General features: G+C 41.1%; 1 protein-coding gene across 4 annotated transcripts in view; it reads left to right on the plus strand.

Annotated features, from left to right (window-relative positions):
• RARB (retinoic acid receptor beta) overlaps positions 1-18,081 on the plus strand; it is an 895,445-nt gene that overhangs the window by 739,182 nt on the left and 138,182 nt on the right. For all 4 annotated transcript variants that reach the window (XM_063452189.1, XM_063452190.1, XM_063452192.1 and 1 more), the window contains one exon: positions 8,130-8,271. In XM_063452189.1, the coding sequence (XP_063308259.1) occupies positions 8,130-8,271 (142 nt within the window). The remainder of the gene's footprint in view (positions 1-8,129; positions 8,272-18,081) is intronic.

Raw genomic sequence — 18,081 nt, forward strand, 5'->3', positions numbered from 1 at the left:
GCTGAGTGTACACACACACACAGACGGACCGCTGAGTGTACACACACACAGACGGACCGCTGAGTGTACACACACACAGACGGACCGCTGAGTGTACACACACACAGACGGACCGCTGAGTGTACACACACACAGACGGACCGCTGAGTGTACACACACACAGACGGACCGCTGAGTGTACACACACACAGACGGACCGCTGAGTGTACACACACACAGACGGACCGCTGAGTGTACACACACACAGACGGACCGCTGAGTGTACACACACACAGACGGACCGCTGAGTGTACACACACACAGACGGACCGCTGAGTGTACACACACACAGACGGACCGCTGAGTGTACACACACACAGACGGACCGCTGAGTGTACACACACACAGACGGACCGCTGAGTGTACACACACACAGACGGACCGCTGAGTGTACACACACACACACACACACAGACAGACTGCTGAGTGTACACACACACACAGACACACACACACACAGACAGACTGCTGAGTGTACACACACACACAGACACACACACACACAGACAGACTGCTGAGTGTACACACACACACACACACACACACACACAGACAGACTGCTGAGTGTACACACACACAGACAGACTGCTGAGTGTACACACACACAGACAGACTGCTGAGTGTACACACACACAGACAGACTGCTGAGTGTACACACACACAGACTGCTGAGTGTACACACACACAGACAGACTGCTGAGTGTACACACACTGCATTGAGGGGTACAGTGTGTGTGTTTGTGTGGGGTGATGTGTGTAGGGCAGGGGTGCTGTGTGTATGTCGTCCCCCTCCCCCCCACTGTTTTCTTTCCCCCCATCCCTCCCTCAGTTTTTCCCCCATCCCTCCCTCAGTTTTCCCCCATCCCTCCCTCAGTTTTTCCCCCATCCCTCCCTCAGTTTTTCCCCCATCCCTCCCTCAGTTTTTCCCCCATCCCTCCCTCAGTTTTTCCCCCATCCCTCCCTCAGTTTTTCCCCCATCCCTCCCTCAGTTTTTCCCCCATCCCTCCCTCAGTTTTTCCCCCATCCCTCCCTCAGTTTTTCCCCCATCCCTCCCTCAGTTTTTCCCCCATCCCTCCCTCAGTTTTTCCCCCACCCCTCCCTCAGTTTTCTTTCCCCCATCCCTCCCTCAGTTTTCTTTCCCCCATCCCACACTCAGTTTTCTCCCCCCATACCTCCCTCAGTTTTCTTTCCCCCATCCCACACTCAGTTTTCTCCCCCCATACATCCCTCAGTTTTCTTCCCCCCATCCCACACTCAGTTTTCTCCCCCCATACCTCCCTCAGTTTTCTTTCCCCCATCCAACACTCAGTTTTCTCCCCCCATACCTCCCTCAGGTTTCTTTCCCCCATCCCACACTCAGTTTTCTCCCCCATCTCTCCCTCAGTTTTCTTCCCCCCTCCCATCTCTCCCTCAGTTTTATTCCCCCTTCAATTTTCTTTTTACCCCCATCTCTCCCTTAGTTTCCCCCCCCTCCCCCCACTTGTCCTTGATCTCCTACCTTGTAGCGTGGCCGAGCGCACCGCGGAGCTCAGTTTCCTGTACCCGGCCGGACAGGAAGTGCTCTCTCTGTGAGCACTTCATTTCCGTCCACCCGGGTACAGGAAATATAAGTTCCTGTACCGCGGCGTGCTCGGCCACGCTAGACAAAGTACCTGGCAGGCGCTCACCTCCTGCTGGTCACTCTGGTTTTGCGCCCGCCGGGCCGGTGCACCATAAGGCGGCCACTTGTGCTGCCTTATGGATGCGCCGGCGGAGCGCACCCTCCCTCCGGCGGCCTGTGGCCGCGTGCCCACAGAGGGGGCTCGGCATGCCACCTGTGGCACGCGTGCCATAGGTTCGCCATCACTGACATATGACAAAGATCTATTTCTGATACCTCCCAACATTTCAAATAAACAAAGAGGATTTTAGGGGTGTGAGTGGGTGTGTGGCCAGGGCAAGGCTGTTCTGAGAGATATTAGGTGACTTACTAATGGCAATTTATACACTATAATGTAATCTAAAATAAGAATAAAATAAGAATATTTACACAGAATGATTTCTATACAGTTATTGTAGTTTAAAGACACATAATTGTGAGTATCATTGTTGTGGAGCTCTGTTATAAAGTCAGACACAAAAACAATATGGAGCTCCTAGAAATTAGTGACAATAGAATAGAGAAGAGGGACACATGCATTTTGGCCCCAAATAGTGACTGTCCCTTCTAAATAGAAATACTTGGGAGATATGCTACTGATCTATTACCATGAACATGAAGGTCATGTACTCTTTTCTGTGAAAAGGATTTTAACTGTTTAATGTGTTAATAAGGGAGACCATTTGGAACTCAAGTTTTTTTGTTTATCTCATTGTTTATTGTTTACTTGTGTTGTTTTTCTCCTGCAATTGCCATAGGCTGAGATCCTTTCATCTCCCCTGCCGGCCCAAGCACCGTTCCTGCTGTGTTCCATGACCGGCCGGTGGGGAGATCCAAGATCTCCCTCACCGGCCCACTGGCACTGTAATCTGCAGAGGACAGGGGAGGAGGATCCAGGGTCTCTAACCAGCACCTTCTCAGGGTTCTTCCTCTCGCAAGGTTGGAGTGTCGCGGCTGTTATCATGGTACTACTCCAAACAGATCTTGCGAGAGTGAACTGTAGCCTGAAGAGCTGCAGGTTAGAGTTTGCTCACCACTGGACCACAAGGGCTGGCAGGCAACATGCCCCCTACCAAGGCATAGATAAGCAATGAGGGAGGATATAAAGAATATTTTTTAAAATGTAATATAAAATATTTAATATATTTGCCTTAATGCCCTCACACACCTACACTGCGCCTCTCACACACATTAAACCCCTTACACACACACACACACACACACACACACACACTGCATGCCTCATACACACATTAGACCCCCCACCCACTGCATCCTTTACACACACACAAACTGCACATCTCACACACATTAGACCCCCCACACACACACACACACACACACACACACTACACCACTCACACACACATATTGAACTCAACACACACACATTGAACCCCTCACACATGCACTGCACCCCTCCTAAACACCCACAGTGCACCCCTCCCACACACACTGCACCCCTCACACACATTGCATTTTTACTGCAAATTGGGGGGTCTCTGTAGAGAAAGGGAGATAATATACAAGTTTGTATTCCTACTGCTATAGTGTTCCTTTAAAATTTCTGCTGTTTCTTGCTAAAGCCTTTTTGTGACAGGTGCACTTTGAAACCAGCTGTGAAGGAATAATGCATTAGGCTGCTACTGTGCAGTGTCATCTAAAAAGTTACTGTATTATTTTATTTAAAAAATGCAAGCCCTTGTAATACATATTATGATAAAAAGCAATACATACATGAGGCCTTTGGTTTTAAAAAAAAAATGGCTTGGATTTTGATTCTTCTTTTCAAATGCAGGGCATAAGACATAACTCTTACTCATTGCATTGAATGACAGTTTTATGGTGCCCTGCCATAACGTGATATTTCATCACTAGACAGAGTGTTCACAGGGAGAGATGAGCTGTTTAAAGTTCTTAAGCACATAAGACGATAAGAGCCAATGGTCTACCTGTACTCATCAGGGTTTTCCGAGTAAATGAATGACCTTACTGATCCGATATCACCGGATAAGATTCAAGTGGAATAGGGATTGGGACCTAAGCAGAAGTGAAACTCTTGTATGATTGCATAACCAAAAGCAACAAATAACCATTAGAGGTCAAGGTCTATTAAGGACATTAAGCTCAAAATACACGCGAACTTCAAAAATAAATCCAGAATGATAGAGATCTGAAGTGGGGATTATTGAGATCTTTGCTCCATCTTGGTGAGCAAAGTAAAATATATCAAGGATATACTTTTTACACTACAACCATCATGTCATTGTATGGGTTTATATACAACACACAGGATTGTGTATTATTTTCTACCAGTTACCTCTCTACCACTCCAGAGAATGATTTATATCCCACAGGGCCCTAGACAGGTAACCAGTCTGTCTTCCCATAGGGATTATGAATGAGGTCATGCAAATTCATGGATCTAAGGCCCCTGTTAGGGTACTGGGCCCTAAGCAGCTGCCTATGGTCACCTTATAGTTAGTCCCGCTCTTCACCCTTCCTAACCTAGTAGTTTAACTTTTTCTGTCCGAATTCACCTATCCCAGTGCAGCATTACAACACCCTGGATTTGTTTTTTTTGTTTGTGTTATTGCTGCTTTAGTTAAAGCTATGTCCTCGACGTTGGGTCGACATCCTCCGAATATCATCCAACGGGGGGACCTAATGCTTAAGCGCTGTTTTTTTCACTGTACTCATAAATGCTTTAGACTTGATAAAAGGAGGAACTGCAATACTTTATTTTACATCTACCTGTATAATGATCCTTTCATTTTAGAGAAATGACAATAGAGTTGCACATTTTATGCCAAAATTGCCGAGCTAGAAAAACAGCCAACTAATCGTTTTTCTCTAATTCATTTATTTTACAGGTTTAGATTGGAAATTGTCCTTGTCAATTATGCGCAATTCACAATTTAGTGAATTAACCTAAAATAAAAATCACTTATGCTTATTATTAACCATTTGGGATGAATGACGTGAGCATTGGAAATAGTAGTCAATATATTAAATGCAGTTAACATGAAAATATTAATTAAATACATTTAACCGTGTTGCCGGACCACTCCCAAAAGGGACATTAATGTCAAAGCAACATGTGTATTTAGGAATAAATTGTGTTGTTTGTCAATAATCATCAATAATTATCAGTATTGATTTGTACGGTGATAGGATTTTTTTTTTTACCACGGTAGATGAATCAATCGATGTCAAGACTATAAATCCATCCCTGTTCGGTGACATCTTTATGACAGCATGTGGCGCCCTTAACTATCAGATATCAGAACTTTTATCAATATGCTAAGGTGCATCCTCCCAGCTATCTGTCATACAGATTCTCATTGAGTGCTTGCTCAAAGAATTAAGGGCTTCTTATTAAGAAGCCTTGGATTCTTTTGGTTCACTGTTCCTTTCTGTGTCCCGGGTGTTAACATCAGACCAAGATGCTTGCTGAAAAGACTGTCGCTTTAAAATATTTGTTTAATATAAGAATCCTTTCGTCAAGTTATTTAAAAGGAAATAGATTTTTTTAATGAAGTATAAATATTTTTTTAAATAAAAATCCTTCAGCCGTATAAATGCACCTTGGGTCCGACAGTGTTTGAAAACCCACAATTCGTCTGTATGGTCTTTTCCGCTCCTGTGGATGAAGGATGAGTCTTTCTAGATTTTTACATATATTTAATTAAAACAAAATCTATTTCCATTCATTACCTGATGAAGAGATTATTATAATAAAAAAATAGTTTCAGGTGAAATGCTATATGAGAAGATGCATTCTACGTATGCTCTAAGTTCCAGGATAGACAAAACATCTAACATAAAATGAGAAAAAGAAAAAGTAAAAATGATTTTAAAAAGAGATTAAAGAAAAAAAAATAACACAACTCATAATTGCAAAAATTTGTCATTCGCCATTCTAGAATTAAAGGGATTCTATACCGTTAGGATTACAAGTTGTAGTGCCCTCTGGTCCTCCCTCATGCCCCCCTTCCCATGGCACATTAAGGGATAAAAAAACACCTTTATTTCCTCACCTGATTCCAACGCCAATGTCCCTCGGCGCTGGGTCAGCGATCAGCCTCCTCCGACGTTATCCAACGAGCGTTACGAGACACTGGATGTCCTCATGCAGAACCTGAAAACATCCAGCGTCATTTAAGGGACCCAGAGTGCGATAAACTCCTAGAAGCGCCTCTAGTGGCCATCTGGTAGATAGCCACTAGAGAGAGTCCTAGTGTGGCAATGTAAACATTGCAGTTTCTCAAAAAAAGCCAATGTTTTACATTGTTGGACTAAGGGAGCATCGAAATTGCACCCAGACCACCTCAATTAGATAAAGTGGTCTTGGTGCCTGTAGTCAGAGCCGTCTTTTATACTGATTGGACCCTGGTCCTAGCATGCAATCACGCACTCCACCCCCACACAAAAAAAACCAAACAAATAAACACACACTTAGCCACACTTATTTTTACTGAGACAAAATACACACACTGACTCACATACAGATGCAGACACTGACATAAATAGAGATACATACAAAGACAGATACACATACACACACACATGCAGATACACATTTACACACATCCAGATACACACATGTACAGATAAACTCACTGACAAACATGCAGATAAACAGACACAGTAGCACACATACAGATAAACAGACAAATACACTGACAAACATGCAGATATACACAATAACATGCAGATACATACACAGACCCACATGCAGATACACAGACACACAATAACATACATACATATACAGATGCACAGATACACACATACAGATACACATAAACACACACTGACACACATGCAGATACACAGACACAGAATGATACACATTTAGATACACACACTGACACACATACAGACAAACATTTACACGCACAGATACACATACAAACACACAGATACACATACAGACAAATACACACACAGATAAACATAAAGATACACAGATACGAATACAGACACACAGTTACCCACATACGTACAGATACAGAGACACAGGCATATGGACACACAGATACACATACAGACACAGATAGGCATACAGATACATATACGGACACACAGAAATACATACAGATACACAAATGGACACACAGATACAGATGCACATACAGACACACATACAAACAGATACACATCATCACAGGGGGCCTAGTCGCGCTCTTAAAGCGCCACAGCTCTGACTGGACCCCCGAAAATACATTGCCATCGGCTGGCTCTTAGATCATTGGCCACCCGATGGGCCCACGCATACTGTGGCCCACGATGGAAGCAGCACAGTGGCTGGCAGGCTGAAGGGGCAGCTGCTTTGGGCCCCCTAAGATGACAGGGCCCGGGGCAGCTGCCCCTTCTGCCCCGCGTTAAAGACTGCCTTGCCTGTAGTGTCCCTTTAAGGTTACTAATGTACGGAATAGTTTATGTAACATAGATGCAGTTAACACCTTATAAATCTATCTATATATTTGTCTCTTATATATTTGTTTATTTGACTTGTCTGTTTATGTTTATAGCACATAAACATAGCAAGGCAATGTTTGCATTATATACTCACATTTTCTGGATTATTTTTTTTTTTTTCCAAATGCTAAAGCTATTTTTTAACTAAACAGTGTGTTTTATAGTTTATTGCCTACTTGTTTAAAAAAAGGCTTAGCAGCACTGGAAACAGAGATAATACTTAAGAAAATGCAACCATGTTTGACATATTTTGCAATATATATATAATGACTTATTAATCACTACTCAATATTTAATGAGACTTGAAGTTTCTTCTTATCGCTAACATGTATTAAGGAATTTGTGACCTAACAACCACCTTATTTATTAAACACATTTGTGCAAATTCCCAAATCATTACCCAAAAGCCTTTTCTGCCGTTAGAGCACTATGGGTAATGTTAGAGTTGTGTCAAGCCATTGTGCCATTCATGACACTGCAGATGTTTTCGAACTACGTTTCCCATGAGCCAACTTTGAGCATCTCGGGAAATGCAGCATTCAGCCTAAACATAATTGCGTTTACCCAGAATCCACTGGGTGAAAACATCAGATTTTCTTTTTTTCTTCATCTATTTTCCCAACAAGTGGTTAAACTTTACATGAACCCAGTTGGATTTTCCCCTTTCCGTCTGGCTGTCATGAGGTATCACACAGACATGCCGTCTACAAGTACCGAGTTCCAATATCATTTTCCCCAACGCTGCATCTTAATCTGTTCAGTATACTTTAGTGTTGATTAAACAGTGTGCTCTAAGCAACAAGGAAAGCGATACAAAGTCTTTTAATATTTCATACGGGTTTTGAAGGTTACCATTATCCCACATTTCCATTTGAGACATTTCATTAACTAAATCGAACAATCTGTTTTGTGACAAACATGGATTTAATTTCGTTACTTTTTTTTTTTTTTATTCATTTTATTGCAGGGCTTCTTCCGAAGGAGTATCCAGAAGAACATGATTTACACTTGTCATCGAGAAAAGAACTGTGTTATCAATAAAGTTACCAGGAATCGCTGCCAGTACTGCAGACTACAGAGGTGCTTTGAAGTGGGAATGTCCAAAGAATGTAAGTTGAATGTGAAGAATACTGTTTTTATCAGTGAATATGCTCATCGCCCAAAAGTGAATTACAAGAGATACATTCAAGGCCCCAGGCTTCAGTATTAAAGTGGATTTGTTATCTGCAAATGTGTGAATGACAAGGCCGCTGAATGAAATTCAGAAACTTTAAACTATGCATTCTGCTAGTGAAAACTCCTGCATATGTATACATTAAAGGAACACTATAGTCACCTAAACAACTTTAGCTTAATAAAGCAGTTTTAGTGTATAGATCATGCCTCTCAGGTTTTACTAATCACTTCATTGCCATTTAGGAGTTAAAGCGGCACTGTCATGCCGAACTTACCTTTCCTCAATCTCTTCCTCTTCTCCCCCTCTCTCAGGATCTGTTCTCTGTTTCTTCCTGTCTTCTTTAGTTTTCTTTAAAATCATAAGACAAAGTAGGGACTCTTTGCCTTATGGGGGATTCCTCCGCTTGACCGGCTCTGACCAGTGGAGGAGCAAAGTGTGCTTCATTTCCGCTGGTCAGAGCAATTTTCCCATAATTCTTACCTTTCCTCCCTGTTCCCACGATGCTTCCTGTCATTTTAGACGAAACTGCCGAATTGCGTTCTAACGGAATGAGAACAGTATGTTCGTTTCTTTTAGAACGCAATTTGGCACTTTGTTCGGATCGGAATTACATTCTAATGAATGAAAAATCCGATCCTATTCATTGCCGCTGCTGCATCTTGCAGCCGCTTAGTAGATAACTCCCCAATTCCCACGGTATCAGGGAGTTATCTACTAAAAGGCTGAAAGACCTAAATTGGTCTTTCAGCCAAATTTACTAATACTAAGTAAAGATTACTTAGTATTAGTAAATAATATGCCCCGACTCGCTATACCTGCCATTAGGCTAAGAACACTCTGATTGGTGGGTTTAAGCCAATCAGAGTGCTATTATGGGTGGATTTCAAGCCATCCAATCACAGTGCTCTGTCATATTTTACACAGCGTGTGAAAATTCCAAAGAACTTTCCCACGCTGTGTAAAATGACACAGAGCACTGTGATTGGATGGTTTTCAAGCCATCCAATCACAGTGCTCTGTGTCATTTTACACAGCGTGGGAAAATTCCAAAGAACTTTCCCATGCTCTGTAAAATGACAAAGAGCACTCTGATTGGCTTAAACACACCAATCAGAGTGTTCTTAGCCTAATTGCGGGGCAAGGCTTTATAAGCCTTCCCCCGCCCTGCGTAGCTCAGTCTGTGCGGAGCCCTCCATGGGTGAAGATGGATTATTTTTTTGTGCTCGGGTTTTTTATTTTATTTTAAGTTCGACGGGTATGATGGCGCCCCCTCATTATCTTCATGCCCCTATCCGCCGCTGAGGGGGGGGGAGGACAATAGGTCCGCCCCCTCCCCCCCTTATTGTAATTTCTGTAATTTTTTTTTCTACAGTGAGCAGCCACAGACTGTTTAGTAGACATGCCCCTACTCGCGGTATAGCGAATAGGGGCATTCGGGAGATTTTAATCTCCCTTGTGCTATTATGGGGGTCATATTGACCCCCATAGAGTAAGAGGGGGACCTGGGGGGCTTATGAAGTGGTGGGGAGCTCTGCTCCCTGCCGCTTCTATCTTTACATATTACAAGGAGGGAGCTGCAAGCTGGTAGCTCCCTCCTTGTAATAAACTGAACGAACAAACGAACACTGATACTCAGTGTTAGTTTGTTCGTCTGATTTTTTCTATTCATTCATTCGTCTGTCTGATGAATGAATAGATGAAATTCTCGTTCGCATGTCCAGGTGTTTAACTCTGTTTAATCTTACAGTCTGTCTAGTGTGGGCAGATGACGTGTCCCACAGGGACTTCACCTACCCACACAAAGATGGCGGCGCCCTGAATATAGATCGGGGCAGAAAATAAATATAAAAAAACAGGTAATCTTGGGGGGCTTAGGGGCATTTGGGGGTGACTAGGGGGTCAATTGGATGTAGTGGAGGCGGGAGGGGGTTAAAAAAAAAAAACGGGATTCGGCATGACAGTGCTGCTTTAAATCACTGTTTCTTTTTATGCAGCCCTTGTCACACTTCCCCTGACTCCGATTGACACAGCCTGCATGAAAAAAACTGGTTTCACTTTCAATCAGATGTATTTGCTAAGATGTGAATTGTGATAAATCCTGAAATTCCGTTACGTCTTAGTTGGGCTATTTCTGGCCTAAAATTTGAAATCGACTTTCAATTCACTTTACGTTCATAACAATGGTCAATTTAGTAAATAACCCTGCTAATCATTTGGCTTTATCCCACACTGGCAAAAGTATTTGGACACGTACCTCACGGTCAGAACTGCACAACCTGTAGGTGGGACATTGTCATGCTTACAGGAACCTCAGCCGGGAGAATATGACATGTTTTTTCCGGGTTAAATCCCTTTGGGCAAAAGGCATAGTAGTTCCTTCTTTATAACCGTAAGAATCCAGGAGTGAAGTGCAGCTATGAGGTTAAGAGAAAAAGGGGCCACTTCTTGCTTGTTACCACTCCTCACATGTACATCATTTGTGCTTATTGATCTTTGTGTTCTATTCCGGCCCCCATGGTGAGCTGGTTAATCCTTGACTTTTACTCTAAATTTACTACTAATGATTGTATTTGACAGTGCTTCCACTCAGTTAAGTCTTTATAGTATATTAGTGGATTATAGTCATGATTCTAGCTTTTGTTTGAAATTTGGCAGCTGTTTTATAGGACATTTGAAAGTCTCCATTATTTGTAGCACGTCTACATAGTTTTTATTATAAAGCTTATATATTACCTTTTATAAAGCTTTGCTTTTATTATATAGCTCATGTTTATATAATTTTCAGTTGTTTACTTATAGGTTGCTGTGTCGCCTTAGTATTTTCTCGAATAGTATTTGCCGTGTGTTATGCTTTGTGCAGGATGTTTTGTGAAATTAATATTCGGAAGTGTGTAAATTTCTTTCCTCCTTTTTTATTTATCCATTTTTTCTTTCAATAATTAGCCTTTCCTCCAAACTTTACAAATTTAAGTATCAGTTTAGCATATTTTCTGTTAATATATGTGTTGCAAAATGTTATAAAACAGATACCCTGGTAGCAGAGTAATAGCATCAACATGTTGTGCTTTTGCACAGCTTGACCCATCCAATATCTTTGATCATCTGTCCCTAGAGTAAAACATTCTGTGCAGGTTAGAAGATACTGGCAGAGTTGCACTAGCCTGCATCCAATGCTAAAACCCAACATGCCACCAATGCTACAACCCAATATGTGATAATTATTTTAAAAATTTCTACTCGTCTTTATATTGGCGACATGTTAATGCAAAGCATATACAGTATACAATTTTTAGTACATTAACTTGTGACTCCTGCATGACAATATAGCTGTAAAAGGAACTTTATACGAATGTATCACAGTTTGAAGTCTTTGTCCTTTTTTATTGTCATGAAAGATAATGTAGCATTTGATTATTAGTCACATAGGGCTCCAAAAAACCATAGTTGGCACATAGTTGGCACACAAAATCATAGTTGGCACACAAACAAAATAATTAATGTTATTATACAGAATGGCTAGATGGTTAGATTTTTGCTTACATGGATGGATAGATAAAAGGATACCTCTTGGGTTTAAAGAGTCAGTAATAATGTGCATTTTCATACTCTCACATTATAATTTTTATTGGCTGTCACTCAGCCAGTGAATAGTGTCCTAGCTTGGTATGAGAATGTGGGAGAATGAGAGTATGAACATCTGCTTTACCATACAAGCTAAGAATGGAAGGACCGTTTATTAAATGTTATTTTATTAAACGGTTTAACAGTTTGCTGGAGACCTGTGCCAGGGTATTGGTAATACAACCACAAGCTTCCTTTTAAATATATTTAAACTTTTACTGTTCCTTTAAATAGGGTGCAAGCCACATTCCATTCCATTCCATCTTATTAAGCGTTTGTTTGTCTTTTAATGTGTTCCTATAATTGACATTAGTAGTTGATTCAGAAGGTTAATTAGTTTGTATCTTAATGGTGCTTAATTTTTTTACATTTTAATTTTTGTTTAATACACCTAAAGCTTAATTATTATGTATCGAAGCGAAGCTGAAACAAAGGAACAAGTTTATTTAAAAAGAAAAACATTAGAGTGAATAAACAAATTCCCTTGGTAACTCATTCAATTAACATGTTTCACCATTTTCTTGAACGACTGCTGTGTCTAATTCATTTTGATGTGTTTTAGCCCTCAGTCAGTTGAGATGTCTCTAAAGGCAGAGGTGTAAAAAGTCTTGTCAGTTGGGTTTAAGTTTATGTGCATTTAAACAAAGAAGCTGCTATTAAAAGTTTGTTTTGGTTTACTTAAATCAAGAGCTTACTGACTTTTGCAACGCCGTTAGAATGATGCACTGATTAGGATAGCAGTAAAAGCTTTAATGGACATGAGTAGTAACATATACAAATCCACATTTAGAAAAAAACACACACATACACACACTTTACAAGTCTTCTTAAAATAACCGGCCTTAAAGGATACAATAGGCACCCAGACCGCTTTAGCTCATTGAAGTGGTCTGGGTGCAATGCCCGTGCCCCCCCCTTAGTGCTGCAATGTAAAACATTGCATGTTTTGAGAAACTATTTCAGTACTAAGACAGCGTCTAGTGGATGCAAAGCATGAGGACATACAAAGTCAGTGAAATCCCCATAGGAAAGCATTGATTCAATGCTTTCCTATGGAGAAGACCTAATGTGCTCACAGTGCTTGCGCTCATTTGGTCCCGCTGTTGAATGTCGTCTGGGGATGCAGAGTGCCGACCCAGCGCAGGGAGACATTGGCGCTGGAATTGGGTCAGTAAATAAAGAATTTTTTTTTAACCCTCTAAATGCTGGACTGGGGGGTGAGGGGTGTTGGGGCAGAGGGCACTATAGTGTTAGGAATACAGATTTGTATTTATTCCTAACACAATAGAATCTGGTTAAAACCTGTTTCTCACCCGTTCTCTAATACAGTGCTAGAGTTAACACATTTTTCTATCGAAGTAATAGCTAATTTTTATGCAATAATTTTACAGAATATCATAGAATTATTTCCTATCGTATTCCCAAATCCCATCATGATTAAACTATAGGAGTACACGTACCTCAAATCAGAACTTGATCCGGTCCTCATTTGTGATCACTTACTTGCCATCCTCTTGTTATTTCTGGGCATTGCATTACTGGTACACTACCCCTTTTTGATTCCTCTCATTTTTTGAAAGACATATTTCACAATATTGAACAAAAATATAACAATGATAAACGAGAAATATTGGCAAAATCACAAGAAATGATAATAAGGGTAATAAAAAAAGGGTAAAGCAAAGGTAATAGTAGAGTTTGGGTGAGGTTATAGAGTTAAAGGACCACTCTAGTGCCAGGAAAGCATACTCGTTTTCCTGGCACTAGAGTGCCCTGAGGGTGCCCCCACCCTCAGGGACCCCCTCCCGCCCGGCTCTGGAAAGGGGTAAAAACTTACCTTTTTCCAGCGCTGGGCGGGGAGCTCTCCTCCTCCTCTCCGCCTCCGTTCCTCCCCGCCGGCTGAATGCGCACGCGCGGCAAGAGCTGCGCGCGCATTCAGCCGGTCACATAGGAAAGCATTCATAATGCTTTCCTATGGACGCTTGCGTGCTCTCACTGTGATTTTCACAGTGAGAATCACGCAAGCGCCTCTAGCGGCTGTCAGTGAGACAGCCACTAGAGGAAATAGGGGAAGGCTTAACTAATTGATAAACATAGCAGTTTCTCTGAAACTGCTATGTTTATAAAACAATTAGTTAACCCTAGCTGGACCTGGCACCCAGACCACTTCATTAAGCTGAAGTGGTCTGGGTGCCTAGAGTGGTCCTTTAAGAGTGTTACGTGAAATTGGCTTCAATTTGTCCGTTTGTGAATAGCAAACTTATAGATATTTGGCAAACGAAATGGCAATACAAATGGAAGTGCAAATAAGTCTGAAATAATCAATTATTTGTTACTGGATTTCACAGTTCAAACATTTAGTTATTATTATTATTATTGGTATTTATATAGCGCCAACTAATTCCGCAGCGCTTTACAATGTTATGAAGGGGGGGGGGGGATTTTACAATACATGATACAATTACAAAGAAACAATAGGTAGATGTGGACCCTGCTCAAACGAGCTGAAACAAACATACTTAGACAGCAGAATGACATATGTCTGTGTAACATATGCTAGCATGTCATTGTATATTTGTTTTTTGTATTTAAAACAAATATTGGTTCAATGTATGAATGAGCTGAATTAAGAGGTGGTATTCTAAAACAGTTTGTAAAAGTAAATGTTGCTGAAAGCTTGGCAGGGGTGTCCACTAATGGCCTTCTAGCCATTACTTGACACTTAGAGGAGCACTCCAAGTACCATAACCACTACACTATGGAACATTATGGTGCCAGGAGTGCCCCAAAGCTTCCCCCCCTCCCTCCCCCCATCTACCTTGGATCCACCATCTGCCACTCCCCTCCTCCATGACTTCCTCTGGAGAACCATAGCTCAGATAGAAAACTTCCAGGTCTCTATATGAAGTACTTGAGGTGGGGAAACACAGAAGCCCCTCGTAAAAAGTCAAATTGGTCTAGCATGCTGTAGGGGTTATGGTGCTTGGAGTGTTCATTTAAATTTCAGAGAAAAATGACAGGTGTAATCCAAACAAAAGCATACTTATATAGTATGCATATGCATGTAGTTGTGTATGCAGAATGCAAATAGGAACTATCATATTTTTATTTCATCTTTAAACAACTTTTTATCATTTTTTAATGTGACTTTTTAACTGTACTTGTACTCTTCCACTTTATATGTTCTTTTTCTCACCCTTGTGGTAGGACTGTGGTTTCTCTCCCTAAATTTTTCATGCTGCTACTAGCAGCCACTAACTCTTTAGTTGGCCATGCCTGCAGACTCTAATTGAGCTACACACTTGATATACATTAGCGTGAGTCTGAGACTCATCCTCAGACACTCAATGTAATTGTTGTGAGCCTCAGTGGTAGCTACAAACACCTTCCAGGTTAGTGTGAGGTATTACTGAACCCAGCAGTAATTTGCAATATGTGTGAGGCTATCACTATGCCCCCAAGTTCTATGAGTGTAGTAGAGCATCATCGAGACTATTTTTTATTTCACAGTTGTTCAAGGATACCCCAGAACCTCAACATAAAAATGTGTGGCATAATCATTGTTTTGAGCACAGCCAAATAGAGAGTCAGAGGATATTATTCAGGAACAGGAAAATTTTGAGAAACCGCAGTCACATAAAGTATTTATAAAGTGGGGCAACAAAAGTTTATAAAAAAACATCATATTAGAAAGTAATGAAGACATGGAAGTAGAGTAAGCATCTGAAAGTTGCAGTTTGTTGAGGCTTGCACTAAATAAAGACTGCCATAAAATAAGTCAGGGGTGGCTAAAAGGTTGATCCCCTACGTTTGTAGAATGCTGGCAAAGTTGTTCCAGTTCCAGAGCAGGATGGGTTCTACCATTCTGTAAAATTATATAACAGATTTTTGAGTAGGAGACAATGTACCAGTATTGCAGAAAGAAAAACAAAAGATACGCTGAGAGGGACATTACTTTAGAGCAAGACAAGGAGAGGGAGGTAGCGTGAACTGCAGCCCATAAGATCTCAGCACTTGGCTCAAGACACAGACATAACGGCATGCTTTATTGACGTAGATAACGTGGTCTTAAACCTATGTGGTTTTAACATTTCATTTTATAGACCCAATAAAAAGAAAATCATGTTTAGTTTTCCTTAGGCCTTCCCACACAATTACTACACAACCATAAAACCATTACAGCTCAATCCTGGTTGCATTCTCTGAGGTTACTCCAATTCTGACTCAAGCAGAGTTAATTATGAGTTGCATTATTATTTAACACTATCTCTTTCAAAGAAACATTATCTATAGATGATGAATAAAGTGTCAAAGAGGCCATTCAAAATTGAAATACTAAATTATATTTTTTCAAAGCTACTGCAACCGTGCCAGCTGGCCATGTTTTATGAGATCTCTCAATATTGGCAATAATAAAGTATTATGAAATAGGTGTGAGAAATACTGATGTCCCGAACAGTTCGCCGACGAACATAGCGTGCTCGCGGTTGCAAACGCGCGCGATGTTCGGTCCGCCCCCTATTCGTCATGGAGGTGGGAAGGTCTGGGAGGGAGGGTCTGCTGCTGATTGGCTGGAATGTGTCTGCTGACTGTGAGGTACTTGGTCAAAGTTTACTCAATGATGACGAATAGGGGGCGGACCGAACATCGCGCGTGTTCGCGACCGCGAACACGCTATGTTCGCCGGCGAACGGTTCCTGGCGAACTGTTCGGGACATCACTAGTGAGAAATAAACGTTTTTTTCAAGTTGTAATAGGATTACGGTCCCATTAAATTAATTAATTTAATTGTTTTCTTTGCTACTTAGACAGGAAGGGAGCAGGGTAACAGGTAGGCACTTGTGATAGTCACAGTGCCGAGGTACTCGGTTACAGGATCCCCTCTCAGTGAGTGGACCCCCAGGGGATTAGGCATTGGAGGGAGGCTTTACACCTCTGGCTTAGAGGACTTCTTCCCACTTCTCCCCTATTTACCTACTGGTCTCCCCACCTAGTTTAAACTTCCTCACAGCCTTTTTATGTCACCTAACTTAAGTTTAATTTATCTTTAGGATTCAACATATTTCTCTGTTAAGGAATCATCAGGGTCTGTGTGTATCCAGTCACACTCACCCTTTCTACCCTGGCCTCCTTGTTCCTGTCTATTTTATCGCCTATACCATTAGGATTATTAAAGTTAAGGATTTCTGACTGACTCTTCCACTAGGGACCTACGGTTCCATACTTTTTCTATTACTTCATTTGTGGGTTATTCCCCGTTAGGAAGAGCCACTGGGGCTTTTTTTCTAACACTGACCTATGGGCTTTACTCAAGGCTCTTAGGTCGATGTTTTTTCTTATTTTATATCGGTCCCATTAAATATACAACATTTTCTTACAAGTTTTTGTACAAGTGAATATTTACGCAAGATCCCAGAATATCTCCTTTTAAAATTGCTAAAATGATTAAACACAAGCAGGCGCTACCTCAGATAATTCACTCACATTACACGCAGGAATCCCATGCCTATTGTACATAAACAGGTCTCATTCCATACTTTATTTCCTTGTCAAGCCTTCGTCTCCCTGGTGATTTGCGGTTAGTCATGCTGACATTATATAACTAGCTTTCCCCCAAAGACACCCACAACCTCTGTGTTATAGCGAGTGGATTGTGAGGTCAGTAGTGCACATTAGTGATATTTGTTTTGCAAGTGGCATTATCTTTTTTTATATGTACAAAATATATTTCTGTTGTATTTGAGACAAGATGACCAGAACTGTTACTTTAGACAGCACAAGAAAACCATTTTTTACTTTAGATTTCATTTTACAAGGAAAAATATTTTATTGCTAGGGCTTTTAGATTTTAATTGGCCAACGTGAGACTTCTTAACTGTTGATACATAGGTCACTGGCCCACACAACACATAATAATCTCCCTTACAAGTTAGCAACAAAGAACAGAAGTCTCTATTTGACAAGATGCCTCTAAGAAAAAAATGTGTAATGGCAACTATAGTTACCCTTCAAGAAGTCTTGCTTTCATTGTCATAACATTTACGTAAGCCCACAAGATATCTACAGCGGATATCAGATAAAACTAACTTTTAGGAGATTTTGCTGTATATTAGATTAGTGT

This window comes from Pelobates fuscus, chromosome 4 (genome assembly GCF_036172605.1).
Source record: "Pelobates fuscus isolate aPelFus1 chromosome 4, aPelFus1.pri, whole genome shotgun sequence".
NCBI classification, from domain to species: Eukaryota; Metazoa; Chordata; class Amphibia; order Anura; family Pelobatidae; genus Pelobates; species Pelobates fuscus.